This window comes from Papio anubis, chromosome 11 (genome assembly GCF_008728515.1).
Source record: "Papio anubis isolate 15944 chromosome 11, Panubis1.0, whole genome shotgun sequence".
Taxonomy (NCBI): Eukaryota; Metazoa; Chordata; class Mammalia; order Primates; family Cercopithecidae; genus Papio; species Papio anubis.
The window spans coordinates 17,755,323-17,773,595 of NC_044986.1; the positions used below are offsets into that span (position 1 = coordinate 17,755,323).

The window sequence follows — 18,273 nt, forward strand, 5'->3', positions numbered from 1 at the left end:
TCAATGTACAAATAAGGAGAAATATATGATTCAGTATTACAAATCTATTAATAAAAGAAACATTTTTATCAAATTACATAAAAGTTAAGAGACATGGAAATTTCAAAACTACTACAATTTACATTATCTTATATAATCATTTACTTTGTCATTTGAATGAGCAACTCTTGTAGAGCAATTACAAAAATAAAGACATTAGTAAAAATTCTAAATTTCAACCTACATCTTTCTACATAGAACACCACTGTGTGCTGAATATTCATTTGTAAGGCAATATTTAAAGAATTGTTGTAATCCTCTATTCTGTATTAATTCAATATTTATTTAGGGATTCTGGTAACATTACATAACAATATGAAACAAGAGTCCAGAGTAGAAGTAGAAGTACAATTATATTAATATTTTATTTGATCCATTATTGTAAACATACTGCTTTCTGAGATTATGGATACTGATGAATTCTTAAAGATATGCAGTAGTTCACAAATCAAACCCAAAATACAATACTCATACTTTAATAACTTTGCCAAAAATTAAGTCATTCTTTTTTTAAATTTCTGAAGTAGAAGTTCTTTACAAACCTCAAGAGGTAATATTTAATTGTAATTGCAAACAAATCAAGTATAGTTATATTTTTTTCAAATGACTAACTTTTACACACTTCCAGTTTGGGTTTAAAATGGAAGAGTGTCTAGAGCTAAAATAAAATATCCTCAGGAAGTTGTCCTGAGATATAAATACAACATAAGATTATAAATACAAGTTTGTTTATAAATTCTTCTCAGTAAATTTTTTATAAATGGAAAAATGTTTAGCCTTAATATTAATACTAATAAAATTATAGTAAAATAAAGCAAGTGTGAGTTAATAGTTGTAGAATGGGATCTGGTGTCAAATTTACCAGTCTCATATCTCAATTCAATTGCCTACTGTATGAAATCGAACAAGTTATTTTGTTCATTTATAAAAATTTAGATAATAAAAATATGTTATAAATTAGGAATAACAGCACTAAATCATGTAAAATACTTTGAATAATGCCTAGTGCATAATATCCAATCATAAATTTGTTTATATACTTTAACCCAATAATTTAATTTGGGGACATATGTGCAAAAGAAATAATTTTCCAAAATAAAATGCACACAAAGGTATTCATCATCTTGTTGTTTTTTAAAACAAAAATAACTCCAAATTTCCAGTAACAGACTATGGAAGTATATGATCTGAAAAAATTCTCATAGTATTAAAAATATTAATGATTATTATATTAAAACTAAAATTGTTTACAGCATGTTATATAAAAACCAGGGTATTTTAGAAAAGAATATTATATTACGAGGGCAACCATCTAAAAATATCTATGGGATTATTATGAATATTTAACAAAACTGCATTAAAATTTTTAGAAGAGTTTCATTAGATTTCAAAATATAATTAATGACTTTTTAAAAATTAATAATTTAAAGAAATAAAAATCTTCTTTACTCAAATTTATTTTACCACTGGAAAAGTTGAAAATGTTTGTCATACGACATTTTCTCAGAAAAGCAGATGTTACACTTATACCATCTCACCTAATTCAAGCAATTTTATTGCTTGTAAAGATAGCTCTGGATAAGGCATTAGATAAGAGCATTTTGGATAAAAAGTCAACGAACTTTTTCTGTAAAGAACCAGATAGTAAATGTTTTCCGCTCTGTGGGCAATATGGTCTCTGGTTTCACCACTCAATTCTGTTAACGTAGCGTAAACGTAATACATCTTCCTTGTGTGAATTTTCTGAACACTTGTACCTATCATAGCCAGTATTATTTTATAGCTATTAGAAAATCCTCCATTCTCCTCTATATGTGTTTCTTACATATTTGTTATATCATTCACATTTATATTTCTTTTTTTTTTTTGAGACAGAGTCTCGCTCTGTCGCCCAGGCTGGAGTGCAGTGGCCAGATCTCAGCTCACTGCAGGCTCCGCCTCCCAGGTTTACGCCATTCTCCTGCCTCAGCCTCCCAAGTAGCTGGGACTACAGGCTCCCGCCACTTCACCTGGCTAGTTTTTTGTATTTTTTAGTAGAGACGGGGTTTCACTGTGTTAGCCAGGATGGTCTCAATCTCCTGACCTCGTGATCCACCCGTCTCGGACTCCCAAAGTGCTAGGATTACAGGCTTGAGCCACCGCGCCTGGCCCACATTTATATTTCTAATTAGTATAGTTAATATATCTTTAACTGATAAAATTAACAATTTCTAATACTACCTTCTGAATTTATGTCACCTTGGTTGGTTCAATGACAAAAAGAATTGAAACCTTTTTAGAAAAGAAAAAAGTATATTTGAAAATATATATGATAACTTATTGAAGCATATAACAATTTAAAAGACAAGAACCACAAATAGCAATATAATTCTTCTAAGTGTCCTCAATTTGAAAAATATATATATACAAGGGCAACTTCATCAGCACATATTTATGATAGCCTTACTTTTCAAATCATATGTATAAGTTAAAACATCCTCTTTAATACCTACTTCACCAGTAGTTTTCTGTTTCATGTGTGTGTGTGTGTGTTCAAATGACTCATCTATGTTGAAAATGCTAATTTATTTGCGATAAAATTTTATAGACATCAGCATTAGGATTCATTCCTTTTTCGATTTTCTTCTGTATAACTTAACCAATATTAGTAAGGAAATTAACCAGTACAGAACGGAAATTAGAATTGCAAATTGAAGAATAATTCCCAGCATCATTCTCATTAAAAAAATCTAATCTACATTATGACATCACTTTGCAGATTGACATAATAGTGAATTGTCAAAACCAGTTTGCTCAGAAACAGGTAATTTAGAGTCAATTTAATTTAATTTAAACTGTGCTATATAAATGTTGATGAACAGCACCATTGTAGGAGAATACAAAGTACTGAAGTTCAATACACTTTTTTTGAAGTTATTAGCACAACCGCTATGGTAGTAATTTTTTTCTATTGTTTATTGTCAAGATTTAATTGCATGGCACTATAAATCATGAAGAACAAGTGCTACCAAAATAAAATCTCATATTGCAAACATGCAAATGAACTCAATGGCATGATTCCCAGCATTTCAAAACAAAAAGGTTTTTTCCCTGTTTAATTACTATATTATTGGAACATTTATCACATAACACTGTTATATGTCTCACAGTTACAATTAAAATTTCTAAAGGATCTTAAGGATATTTAAATACTAAAGAGATTGGCAACCTAAAACATAAACATTCTATTGAAGTTTGAAGACAATGAAGAAAACTTTTGATTTACATTAGATCAAAACAGCTTTCCAAAGTACATAAATTAATCAAATTAATATGTTTAAATGGTAGAAGATCTCAATGGTTACATTAATGTCTGATTAATTCTGTACAAATAGCTGCCAACTTAAAATTTCCTACTCTAGTAAGTATATTATGCATTTGACATTTTAAAACATGTCTTGATTTCTAGAATTCCATTCAGATTTAAAAGACTATGGTACTAGAAGAAATGTTTACAACACATATAATTTAGGAACAGTAAAAGAAAAAACTTCTAATTAGTCATCAAAAACTTGGTATAGTATTAACAAAAAAATGATAAAAATCCTTAACAAAGATATTTATTTCTCAAACATCTGTATAATTATAAAGAAAAATAGAACCAGTGAATTTTGGCAACAATGATGCTACTAGACTGAGAAGATAAAACTTGCCTTTTAATTAAACAGTTATTATCACTGTCTTTACCCACATGCAGTCTTTATACCATAATAATTGCTTGATTGGCATGTAATTCACACTAAAATGTTTTATAAAGTAATGAATTAATAGAAATAAAATTAAAATCTAAAGGGTTTACAGAAGAAAGGACAGGAGGTAGGTAGTAGGAGTGAAAACATATTTGATAATATAAATTGTAAGAAAATTTATTTTATATAAAAAGAACTATTTTGATAAAACTATAATACTATTATTTCAGTCAATATCTTTACTGTATTTTCATATTACTTTAAATAACTTTCCATTTTTTACCCTAATTCGAAAGATAAACATATACACATTTCTAATATTTTAATTCAATATATGTTAAAGCCTTTCCCTTAAGTATAAGTGGAATCTGTGAATACAATGAAAATTCACTCCCTTGATTAGGTTACATTATACACCAAAGGTGGTAGAATGGTCACTCCTATGATTATTGAATTTTATCAGTCTCCATTATAACAGACTGAACAAAGAGATTTAAAGGAAAAGAGATTGTATAACTGGCCTAAAAGCAGCACAGTGTCATATTGTAGAGAGGGCCATGTGGCAGGGAACAGTGGCCATCTTCTAGGGGCTAAGAAGAGCCCCTAGCTAACAGTAACTAGAAAAACCTGAGACCTACAACTTCAATGCACTGAACTCTGCCAACAACTAGTGACCTTGGAAGAAGTCCTTCTGCCTCAGACAAGTCGGTACCTCAACAGACCATAATTTCAGCCTTGTGAAACCCTGAGGACAGGGTTTAACACAGGGCAGTTAATTCATGCCCAGATTCCTGACCAACAGACACTATAAAATAATAAATAGTTCTTGTTTTAACCTAATAAGCTTGTGATAACTTGCTACACAGCAAGAGAAACTAATAAAGGTAGGCAATATTATCATCTCCCATTTGACAAAGGAAGAAATGGAAAGACTGTGACTTAAAAAACAAACAAAAACCTTCCTCTCAATCGTATCACTTATAATTTAAGAATTTCAAATTGAGGTAGTAGTCTGACTTAGAACCCGTGTTCTTAATACCTACTGCTTACTGACAATGAGAAGGCAAACAATTGTAACCTGGAAGCAAGATAAGAATATCTACATTAGAACTGGCATTGATGAAAATGTTACATATAATTCACTTTGCAGCAGATTAATTGCATATTTTTAAAAATCACAATAACTGAAGCCTTCTTTCTTTAATATCAATTACATTATTTTATAGTCAAGTGTGCATTATTTCCCTAGAATAAGGAAACACTGATTTCAGAAAGATATTCTTATTTATTAGATAAATAAGATATATGCTTCTACCAAAGTTATCCATGATAACAAGTATTTGTTGACTTTTGATCACCAAATATCTCCTGACCAAACAAAGAATGATTTCTTCAGATTTTTTCCTTATTGGGGTTGTGAATCCAAGTCCCATATCTTCTAGCATAGAAGCCTAAAAACTACTTTCCAGGACAATTTTTTTTTCTTGCACCATTATGGGTCAGGAGGAAGTTAGACAGGTGTCCTAAATTTGCCAGTTGGATTTATTCACTTAAGATTTTAGATCTTGAATGAATATTTATAGGATGGGTTAGAGAAATCACGAGATTTCATTCAATACAGCAGGCATGCCCAGTTAAGAATGTTAACTAATGCACATAGGTGAAAACTGCTGGAACGAAAGCTTTCTGCTTATTGAAAACCTGATGATTTATTCTTCCCTTTCATATTGTTAGCAACACCTTATGCTAAGAATACATTTCCTTCTGTTTGTTAGTCATGCACGATTTCTGTTTCTTATAAAAAATATTAACTAACAAAACAACTTACTATAAAATTTCATTTTGGGAAAAGAAAGAATTTGGGTTATTATTAAATAAGAAACCTATGTGACTTTTGTAAATATAAGGGAGAAATCTCTTATTGTACTAATAAACCACATTGCAAGTTAAACTGTTTTAAGAGTATAAGAAAGCATATTTTATCTGTACATTCCTTTCTCCAGAGAAATATACTACTCATCTCTTAATTTAAAAACTATTCCTTTAGCTACCTCAGCTAAGTACTAAAAATACAAAAAATTATATAGTTTCTTCTGTAAAGGAGTTTAAGGGCTAATAGGGGATAAATAAGTGGAAACAATAAATATAAATAAACTGTGATAAGCTGAAGAATATGCCAGTTGTAAGAAAACAGTAATTTCTAGTAGTTAGGTATAAGGGAGGTTATATTCACAATTAGACAAAGGCTAAGCAAGAGTTGAAAACAAGGTTAAGACCATAAAGGTCATTTGAAAGAAAAAAAATACAGAATGTAAAAATAACCAGCAAAAAGAAATCAATGAGAGAAGACAGATATTTGGAGAGTAGAAAGTAGTTTGGTATATAGATTTAATAAAGACAAAAAAGAACATTTCATAAAAATAAAGGGGTCAGTAAAGGGACCTTTTCTGTAAATGTGTATGCACAAACTACTACAATTTCAAAAAACAAGAAGAAAATCTGACAATATTACAAAAAAGAAACACATCACCAAAAATAGTTGGAAATTTCCAAAATATTCTCAGTAATTGATAGAAAAAGTAGAAAGAAAATCAATAATCTCAACATTGAATAACAATCAAATAAATATCCAATCAAATCAAAAATAACAATCAAATAAATAAATATTGGGGATACAATCAAGAATTTCTAAAATAGCCCTTTTTGAATAATTACAAAATAAACAGTTCTTTAACGATGAGTTTGTGTCCTTTGTAGGGACATAGATGCAGCTGGAAACCATCATTCTCAGCAAACTATCGCAAGAACAGAAAACCAAACACGGTATATTCTCACTCATAGGTGGGAACTGAACAATGAGATCACTTGGACTCGGGAAGGGGAACATCACACACCAGGGCCTATTATGGGGAGCGGGGACGGGGTAGGGATTGCATTGGGAGTTATACCTGATGTAAAAGATGAGTTGATGGGTGCTGACGAGTTGATGGGTGCAGCACACCAACATGGCACAAGTATACATATGTAACAAACCTGCACATTATGCACATGCACCCCAGAACTTAAAGTATAATAATAATAAAAAAAAAAACCAGTAGAATGACCAAAAAAAAAAAAAAAAGAAAGAAAGATCTCCACATTCATGGAAAACTAATAAAATGTGTTCGCTTTTTTCTTGTTAAAAAAAAAAAATGTGCTGAAAACTGTCCATAATTAATTTGTGTTTATATAGCACTTGATTTTACTTAGTGGATGCTTTAAAAATGTATGCATCCACCACCAGACTCAAGACACTGAAGAGTCCTAACACCACCAAGATCCCTGGTGATACTCTTAAAAACCTCTATATCTCCCTTTCATACCTACTCTATTTCACCCACAACAGTCCCTAAACTTGAGGCATCTATTAACTTGAAAATAATGGCTCAAAACTTCCCAAATCTGATGAGAAATACAGATGACTAGATCCATGAAGCTGAACATCACTAAACAGATTAAATCTAAAAAGGACTTCACTAAGACACATCATAATCCGATAGTAAAAACTCAAAAAGAAAATTGCAGAAGAAGATAAAGGTGACCCATCGCATGTAAGATAATACTTCTAAGGATATCAACAAATTTCTCAGCAGAAATCTCACAGGTGAGGAGTGAGACGATATATTTAAAGTGCTGAAAGAAAAGTACTGCCAACCAAGAATACCTTACCTGGCAATACTGCCCTTCAGAAATGAAGGAGACATAAAAACTGATAGGCTGAAGAAGTTCATGACCACTAGATCTACCTTACAATAAATGGCAATAGAATTGTTAAACCATGAAGCCCAAAGTTAGCAGAAGGAAGGAAATAATAAAGATCATGGCAGAAATAAATGAAATACAGAATAGAAAAACAATAGAAAAGGTAAACAAGCAGTTGGTTTTTAAAACAATTTAAAAAATTGACAAACCTTGCACAGGACTAACGAAGAAAAAAGAGACATGACTTAAACAAATTATAAATATATAAGGACACATTACAACTGACACCATAGATACCAAAAGGTCATAAGAAACGACTGTAGGGAACTGTATGCCAAAAAATTATATAACTTAGAAAAAAATGAATAAATTCCTAGAAAACTACAACTTGCCAAGACTGAATCATGTAAAAACAGAAAACTTGATCACACCAAAAATAACTAAGATGATTGAATCAGTTATAAAAAGCTTTCCAAGAAAGAAAAGCCCAGAAATAGATAGCTTCACTGGTGAATTCTAACAAACATTTAAAGCATTAAACACCAAGTCATCTCAAACTCTTCCGAAAAGATGAAGTAGAGTGAACACTTCCAAACTTATGCTGTAAGGCCAGCATTTCCCTGACACCCAAGTCAGACAAGAAGACTACAAGAAAAGAAAATCAATGGCATTTCAGAGATGTTGGTAAAAGGACACAAAATTTTAGTTAAATAGGTGGATTAAATTGAAAATTTCTATTGTAGAACATGGTGACTATAGTTAATAATGCTGTATCCTGTTCTTTAAAAAATAAATAAAATAGTAACAGTAAGAGGGAAAACAAACAAATAAATAAAAATGAATACTATTGTACCACAGCTTACCACAGGGAAGATGGAAAAAAAAAAATTACAGGCCAATGTCCTTGATGAACATAAATGCAAATATCCTCAACAAAATGCTAGCCAACCACATTTGATTCAACAGTACATTGTAAGTATCATAAAACATGATCTAGTGGGATTTATCCCAGGAATGCATGGATGGCTCAACATATGTGAATCAAAATGTGATATACCACATTAACAGAATGAAGGACAAAAATTATATGATCATCTCAATAGATGCTGAAAAAGCATTTGACAAAGTTTAACACTGTTTCATGATAAAAACTTCCAACAAATTAGGTTTAAGTGGAATGTATGTCAACACAATAAAGAACATACACAACAAGCCAATAGCTAACATCCTACACAATGGCAAGATGCAGAAGGTTTTTCCTCTAATTTTAGGAAAGAAAAAAGAATGCCCAGTTTCACTACTTCTATTCAACATAGGACTAGTAGTCCTAGACAAAGCAATTAGACAAGGAAAAATAAAAGGCATCCAAATTGGAAAAGAAGAAAACCTGTCTCTGTTTGCAGAGACATGTTCTTATATACAAGAAACCCTAGACACTCCATCAATAAACTGTTAAAAAAATAAAAAACTCAGTCAAGTTGCAGGATACAAAATCAACATACAAAAATCTGTTGCAATTCTATACATTAACAATGAACTCTCCAAATCAGAAGTTAAGTAAACAATCACATTTACAAGAGTAACAAAAAGAATAAAATACTTAAGAATAAGTTTAACCAAGGAAATGAAAGGCCTGTACACTGAAAATTATAAAGTAATTTTATGAAAGAAATTGAAAACATCAAAAATAAACGGAAAAATATCCTATGTTCATTGATTGGAAGAATTAACATTGTTTAAATGGCCACAATACCCAAAGTGTTCTACAGAGTCAATACAATTGCTATCAAAATTCCAATGACATTTTTCACAGAAATAGAAAAAATTCTAAAATTCAAAAAGAACCACAAAAGACTGCAAATTGTCTAAGAAATTTTATGAAAGAAGAACAAAGCTGGAGGCATCATATGTACTGATTTCAAACTATATAATGAATCTATAGTAATCAAAACAGGAAGTTGCTGGCATAAAAATACACTAATACCAGTGGAGCAGAATAGAGAGCCTAGAAATAAACCCATAGACAGGGTCAACTGATCTTTGACTCAGTGCCAGGAATAAACAGTGAGGGAAACACAGTCTCTTCAATAAATGGTATTGGTAACACTGGGATATCTATATGCAGAAGATGAAATTGGATTCTTTATATCATATACAAAAATCAACTCAAAATGGATTAAAGATGTAAATAAAAGACCTGTAATTATAAAAATCCTAAACAGAATAAAGGGACTAAACTCCTTGACATTGGCCTTATCAATCATTTTTTTGGATATAATACCAAAAGTGGAGGCAACAAAAGCAAAAATAAACAAGTGGGACTGCATCAAACTAAAAAAAGCTTCCTTGCACAGCAAAAGAAACAACAAACTGAAAAGGCAACCTACAGAATAGAAAAAAAAAAAATTTGCAAATGATCTATTCAATAAGAAGTTAACATCCAAAATATGGAAGAAACTCATGGAACTCAATAGCAAGAAAACAAAAACCTAATGTAAAAAATGGGCAAAGGACCTGATTGCACTTTCTCCAAAGAAGACATACAAATGACCAATAGGCATATGAAATGGTGCTCAGCATTGCTAATCATCAAAGAAATGCAAATCAAAACCACAATGACATATCACCTCACAGCTGTTATGATGGCCATTATCAAAAATACAAAAGCTAACAAGTGTTAGAATGGATGTGGAGCAAGGGAAATTCTAACACACAATTGATGGAATGTAAATTGGTATAGCCATTATGTAAAGCTGTATGAAGATTCCCAAAAAAATTAAAAAGAAAACTACCAATGATCCAGCAATCCCACTACTGGGGATATGTTCAAAGTAAATGAAATCAGTATGTCAGAGATACAGCACTCTCACATTCTTTGCAACATTATTTCCAATAGCCAAGATATAGAAACAAGCTGTGTCCATGGATAGATAGATGAAAGCATAAAGAAATTGTGATTTATATCTATATGTTTCATATACATAATATGTATATATTTATAAGCATACATACACACACATAACAATGGAATATTATTCAGCCTTTAAAAAGTAGAAAATCTTGCTATTAGTGACAACACAGAAGAAACTGAAGGACATTATGCTAAATAAACAAGTCAGTCACAAAAAGACAAATATTGCATGATATCACTTATAGGTGGAATCCAAAAAACTTATGAACTTACTGAAAGGGAGTACAATGATGGCTGCCAGTATTTAAAATCATAATTAAAATAATTTTACTGTGTTTTGTTTAATATTGTAATTTAAAGTTTATTATAGTCTTATAAATAAACACATATATTAATACTTCTATGCTTTAATGTAACATATTCCTTAGGCATAATATAATGAGTTTAATAAAGAGGAGAAATTAGGACCACATATCTTGTCCATCTCAATTATTTTCCACACTGTATATTTTGAGAGAGTGGAGTATTTCAACCTCGTTACACAAATTTTGATTTCGTTTCAGAAGAGTAAGTTCTCAAAAAAACCCAATGTAGAAAGTTAATTCCTAGCCATTAAGTATTCAAGAACATTCTAAAATAACTATGTAATGGTTTTTTCAAAATTATATAAACAAGAAATAAAGGACAGGAAGCAATTTAAAATATAATCATGTCAATTTTAATAACTAATTAGTAAGTTCTATAGATGAACCCTTTTCCATTTCAATCATAACTGAATAAATGAAGTGAAATTTGATAAATATTTCTCTATGAATCTTAGGAAATAAAATTATCCATCCTCAACGTTAAAATTTTAAAAACAAATATTTATGGCATTTTTCTGACTGTATCATCTTCTAAATCACTATACAATGAAGAAGTAAATTTCTCAAATTAATTCTCAAACATGTACTGAATAGTAATTTATACTCATATTTCTTGAACAGTTGAATAATTACCATAATTTAAGTGTTACATCAACCTTAAAAAGAAAAAGAAAAAATTTTTCCAGTAAACATATTATTTTTAAAATCACTCATTCTTTCCACGAATCACATAGAAATTGATATAAATAAAACCTGCAAACATTTCTAGTTACAGAGCATATGCTGTAATTTACTAATATATAGGGAAGGGATGATCTGAAAATCTTTAAAATATTTTTAAAACATAAAAGCCATGAACAAGGATTGATATATATAAGCTATTCAAATAACTAATGTAAATTCAATCTAATCAATCAGTTGTAAAGGAATGAACAAATCCCAACATCCCAATAGATAGGTTTTCTTTCATGAAAACATAAATTAAGAACACAAACCTTGACTACAAGATAGAAAGAATATTCCAATTCTTTCCTAGTAGTAAATCTGAAGTCTTCAGTAGCCTACCTCTAACCATAACAAAAATGAAAAGTAAAACACATATATAGTATAGATTAGGAAATTAATGATGAGAGGTAATTACTTAAAGAGGTAACTTAAATACTGCTAACTCAAAATCTTTAATGAAAGATCAGATTATTTTCAGAATATGCTAAAGTAAAACGAAGATTACTCAAACACAGAAAATAATTTCAAGTGGCGTTATATGAGAACAGTATTTATTTAACCCTCAGTTAAAGTATAGAATTAATCAGAAAATCAAAATATTTCAGTTGGATGCACAGCTTAGTATATAATAATCATTGAAAATTTTAAGTATAGAGTTTGTTGGTTCCATGAGGGTTTTTACGGAGAAATTCATCATCACAGACATTCGCAGACCTTTATTTATCAAAGGTCAATACATGTTTTTGTATTAGTCAAGAAATATATATATATCATCACTTTGGACAAAATCATCATTCTTTTCTTAATGATATAATGGTCATTAGAAGTAAATACTCTTAACACTTACCTGTATTTTAATAGGCCAGGAAAAGTTGCTGACGTACACATAGAATGTAATGTTAGGATTGCTTCTAAAGTTAAATTTTTCATAGGAAAAACTATCTCTGTATTCCTTTATATTATTCTTGGAAACTATAGGAGTCTCTTCCCCAGATATTGTTCCAGCTAAAATGTAAATAATTTAAATAATTAATATTAGGAAATATCTTTATGAATTTAAAAATGCATATTATACTTAGTTTTTATAATTGCTCTTATAAAAATACAATTATCAAAATATACTCAGGCTTATAATTTTGAATTAAAGAAAATAGGTTTGCCATAAATATAATGGAAATAAATTTAGTATAAAAATTATTTTAAAAAATGCTACCACTGATTAAGTGCAATGTACTAGGCACTGGCTTAGAGACTTTATATTCTTTTTTAAAACCAATAATATCCCAGAAGTATCATCACCTCCATTTTTCAGATTTCAACCTGAGCCTCAGAAAGATTAAAGCACTTGCCCCAAGTTTATAGCTACTAAGCAGTAAACTCCTCTTTGGAACTCAGGTATATGTGGCTCTAGAAACTGAGCTCATTCTGTTTACAATGCTACAGAGCATTTCAAAAGAAATCAGACCATATTTTCGTGTGTCTCAATCCAATTTAAAAATGGGAAAAAAATCAATTTATTTGTCTTACCACAAATTGAACCATCACTGCTTTAAATAAATTGGGTGGAGGCCACAATTTAAAACATGAGCTAAATGCTCAATTAGTTAAACACATATTGAGTGCTCAGTAAATATTTACTGAAGTTAATAAAATAGAACAAAGCATTTCCAACAATCTTAGCAAACTTTCACCTTAATGAATAGTAAAAATAAGTAGAATTAGTATACTGCGTAATTGAATTAACTAACCACTTATTACATAATCACCTTGTGTGCTTTTATAAAATGCAGATTCCATGACTTCATCTCCAAATCTGATAAATAAAAATTTCTGAGATTTGGACTGGGAATCTGAAAGAACATGTGATTTCTTGCATACTAAAATTATTGTTCTAAAGTGATTAGAAATGTATTATAGACATTTTTGTAGACATATTTTTAAACCCTTATAGTTTTTTACTGGTCAGAAATAACTTTCAAATTAACAGGACAGGTTATTATGAATTTTTTCCTTAATGAAACCTATAGTGCCAACATTTTACTATATGTTTGGCACTAATAGTAACAAAATGCCTATTTGCCTGAATTTTCATTTTTTGAATGTAATATATAAATTCTGGAATTGCAAAAGATCTCTTAATTCTTGAATTAATATTCTACATATTCAAATATAATATTCTACATATTAAAATAGCATAATAACTTAATTTTCAGAAGTCAAATATAAATTTCTAAGAATCCCTAAATTCTCTATAAAAAGGAAACAATTTCCAGCACATCTATGCAACAGTATACCTTTGATATAGAAAATAGATGCCAATAAAATTTTTAGAATAAAAGTAAAAATAAAATTAAGGTAAGAATACATTTCATAATTCAACATAAAAATTTGAACAGCTTCTCAGATATACTTTTTAAGCCAGTAATTTAAATTTACTAGCCTTATTATGAAACACATATTATGTATCAGTTTCTTAACTCCTCTGAGCACTGAAGCTGACAAGAGGGATTATATTTTCTAAGCTTGACAATAATAGATGTTTACTTTAATCAGTATATACAGAAGAATTTCATTGTTTTATATAAATATTAAGGTTAATAATTAAAATTTATAGTTTCAGTAGCAAATCAAACAATTGAAATTTCAGTCTGTAGTCATTAAAGAAACAATTTATCTAAATTAAAATCACATTTTATAACACTGCCATTTAAAAATTTAATTTAGTGTCTAGTATTTGTTACTAATCTAATTTTAATTGAATAAAGGAGAAAGTTAACAAAATAATGAAGCTCTATTCATTTTTCTACTTATTATTTTTATCAGTAACAGCAAAATAATTACGGCATATAATATTTTTTAAATTTCATTTATTTAATTAACAGTAGATCATGTTAGAACAACTTCCAGATAGGAACACATGTAAAAGAGATATGACATCAAAATTTTTTTACCTGTTGAACCGACAGACCACGTAATGTTGAGATTAAAGTTGTTTGATGCATTAATTGATATATCCAGATTTTTGTTCGACTACCAGAAAAGAAAATATTAACGTTAAAAAATAAAAATTACACTGATTTAATTACGGCTGCTTTATTCCTTAAACTCTATACATTCTGCAAATATTCAACTGAATATATGTAGATGCCATTTATACATTTTAATGAAGAAAATGTGTAATAAATTCAAAGGTAGATATCAAGTTCCACATTTATCTTCTCTATTGTAATTTGGTCTTTTGTATGTAAGCCAGAGGCTCCTATAATTTAATATTTTTATTTGGATCCTCTTTAATTAGTTGTAGACTAAACTTACTTTAAATTTGATATTTGTATTTTGATTCTTTTTGCTAGGTTTAAATGATACAGGTTTGGATTAGTCCCAAGCTATTTTATAACAATGTAAGATTATTTTGTGGAAAGACTTCTTCTTAGGTGTATATTTTTATTATTACACCCATATTTTCAAGTGGGAAAAACTACATAAACTAAAACTTTCAGGTAAAAATGATGAACCTATTCCAAAAAAAAAAAAAAACAACGAGCAGATCATATTGTTTACACAGTTATACAACAGAAACACTGAGTATTTTAATTTTATGTCAGTCAACCCACTTCTTGTCATTCATTAATGGAGTACAGACTCTTTCCATTTAATTTCAGGGAAATATGCCTAAGAGATTTCTTTAAATGTTATTTGTGATTTTCAAATAGTTTCAGTAGTTGTATATTTACAACTATTTGTTCCTGTGGAAAGGCAAAGAATGATGGTCACAATGGGTAAGTTTAGCTTCAGATACTGAGTGTATTATGCTTATTTTAAATATTCTCTACAAAGACTTGTAGAAAAATCTATACTGCTAAGATCTAGCTAGTGAAATGCAGTAAGAGAGATAGAGAATATATTAATTCCTTAGTTTTACCATTTTTCTAAATATGATAAAGCAGTTAAGCTAATAGAAAATATATTACCAATTTTCTGAGTGGCTCCTAGGAGAAAGTAAATATGGAAGCAACTAAATTCCCCTTTTCTGATATAACAGTCTTAGGGGAAAACTGACAAGGAAATGGCCTTTCCCTGATGAATAGCAGGAGAAATAAGGAACATCATAAAAAGCAAAGGCTGCTGGATGATGTGTGATGGCCATTCCATTTGACAGACACATAAGCCCCAATCTTATACCTCCAAATAACATCTACTCTTAATGATTTCCCTACATGGAAGAACAGCTTAGTCTCTATGAAGAACTCTTAACAGTGTTCCGTATCCATCAAATGATATTGTCACAGTTTCCAGGAGGCAAATAAGATTTCAAGAAGAATGATCATCTTGAAAGAGCATGTAAAATAAAATTTGTTATAATAAGGTTGAGTGATTGTCATGCATTTTTTTAGAGTAGTGCACAGTAATATTGTGGAGAAAGCATTTGAGAATTTGAAGTAGTCAAAGAAAACTAAAACCTTGGATTTTAAATACATAGAGTAAATCAGAAGGCTATTACATTAGGCATCATAGTGATATTCAAAAAAGGCCATGAATATAAGACGGAAGTTAACTTCCTTCTTATTTTCTATTGATTATCAAATAATACTGAATTCTATTGACAAGCTGTTAAGAATCCTTCTGCAGTACATGCCACAAAACTGTCAAATATATTGAGATTTTCCTATTTCTCTTAAGATATAAGTGAACACAGAGTTGGCATAAATTAAATGGAAGGCCAGAAAAAAAACTGAGTAACTCTTTGACTGTAGCAATAAATGCAGAATGCTTTTATATCAGCATGCAGATAGGGACTATTCAATACATTATATTGTTCAGTTGTGGTATACAAAATATACTTCCAAATATACACAATGTATTCCTAAGGAAAATCTGGATATTAAAGGCAGATATCTGGTAGCAAATGTTGATTTAAGTCATCATAATAAACAAACCATACTTGAATCCAATAACGGTTTCATATACAGTAAATCATTTTCATGAAGCAATGAAAAGAATTAGTGAAGAGTCAGATAACCTTAGATTGAAATAGTAGGTCTTTAATGTACACACTGATTGATTAGGGGGAAATTACTTTTCCTTTCCAAAAATCACTTTTCTAATCTCTAAAATGGGGATGTAATTACTTCCCTCAAGAAGTTCACGTGAGCATTAAATGAAGTAATTTCTGGAAAAAAACTTTGGTTTCAGCCCATAGTGCTTATAATTATAGTGTTGCTGTCATTATTAGGTATAGTACAGGGTATATTCTTTTTCTTCTTTTTCTTCATCTTCATCTTCACTCAGAGGATTGGGAACTCAAAAAAAGCACATGGTCTGAGGAGTGGATTTTTTTTTTTACTATGAATGAAATGGATCCAAAAAGTCACTTTTTAATTAAAGTAAAGCATGGTGAAAACAGTATATCCTTGAGGAGGCTTAAATCTTTATTTTCTCTTGAAATTGCCTCTTCTTAATTATGTGTACCTTATGCGGGATGAGATTAATATGAGCATAACTGTTGTTGCTAAAACGTCACACAAAATTTCCAATTGATATAAAAAAAACTATAAAACTCTTTTTAAACTTCTAGTTCATTCTCTATCAATTCCAAGTTTAGGCAATGCTGAAGTATATGGTACCATAACTAAAGCCATATAAAAAGCATTTAGGGTTTAAAAAGCTGTACTGAAAAAGTGACACGGTAGTTATTCCAGTAAGTGATAAAATCAGTGTTTAGAACATTGTTTGTTAGATATCGATAAGTTTGGCAAATACTGTTATAGAGAAACCTGTTCAGAAATTGTTCACATGAAAGCACTGGCTAGAAGTGATGGATAGTGAGTTAAAATTAAATCTATTTTTCAAAATGTAGGAAATGTATAAGTAGTTAAGGTATCTACTTTTTATTATTATTTTCTTATAGAATAAGCCTTGCCCAGTAATACATAATAATTTCAGAGATTATTCCCATGTGAATATATCTTTAATTAAAGAGGGTTACACAAAACGACACTATAAGCATTCTTAGTGATGCCTCTCATGACAGTTTTGCATCCTTAAGCTTCACAGAACACTTTTCTGGTTTCTTGACTTCAAGTGGACAAGACAGTAGAAAGTAAAACAAAGCTGGGACATTGGAAAGCACTTGGGATTGCTAGAAATTGAAGGAGAAATTGAAGGAGAAAAAGAGAAGCAAACTAGAATTGTGGCTAATCTGGACATAAGTGTATGACACTATGGACAATACTGTGGAGGAATATTATTCACTCTCAAATTGTGAGTCAGACATACCTCTTACATTAAATTTCGTAGATCTTCAAAGAACCCCACAGGTTTGGAATTACTATTAAATAATCAAGAAGCCAAAGGTAAAGAATGACCTCTGACACCTGCTACAACATGGATGAACCTTGGAAACACCATGCTAAGTGAAATAAGCCAGATACAAAAGGACAAATGATTACACTTATATGAAGTGCCTAGTGTGAGTCAATTCATAAAGGCAGAGAGTAGAATAAAGATACCAGGGGCTGCAAAGAAGTGTGGAATGAGGCATTATTGCTTAATAAACACAGAGTTTCTGTTAGGGATAATGAAAATGTGGATGATGGTGATGATTGCACCACACTATAAATATACTTAATGCCATTGAATTATATACCTGAAATTATTAAAATAAATTTTATTTTATGGCTATTTTACTACAATAAAAAGTCAATGGTAATTATAATGCAAGTATAAGAACTTTATCACATTGATAAATGTAGTTTCTGAGATT

At 29.9% G+C, this 18,273-nt stretch overlaps 1 protein-coding gene across 6 annotated transcripts in view; it reads right to left on the minus strand.

Annotated features, from left to right (window-relative positions):
• Positions 1–18,273, minus strand: part of ATRNL1 (attractin like 1) — an 832,634-nt gene that overhangs the window by 456,189 nt on the left and 358,172 nt on the right. For all 6 annotated transcript variants that reach the window (XM_017944361.3, XM_017944358.3, XM_017944357.3 and 3 more), the window contains 2 exons: positions 14,462–14,540; positions 12,358–12,515 (listed from right to left, as the gene is read on the minus strand). In XM_017944361.3, the coding sequence (XP_017799850.1) occupies positions 12,358–12,515; positions 14,462–14,540 (237 nt within the window). The remainder of the gene's footprint in view (positions 1–12,357; positions 12,516–14,461; positions 14,541–18,273) is intronic.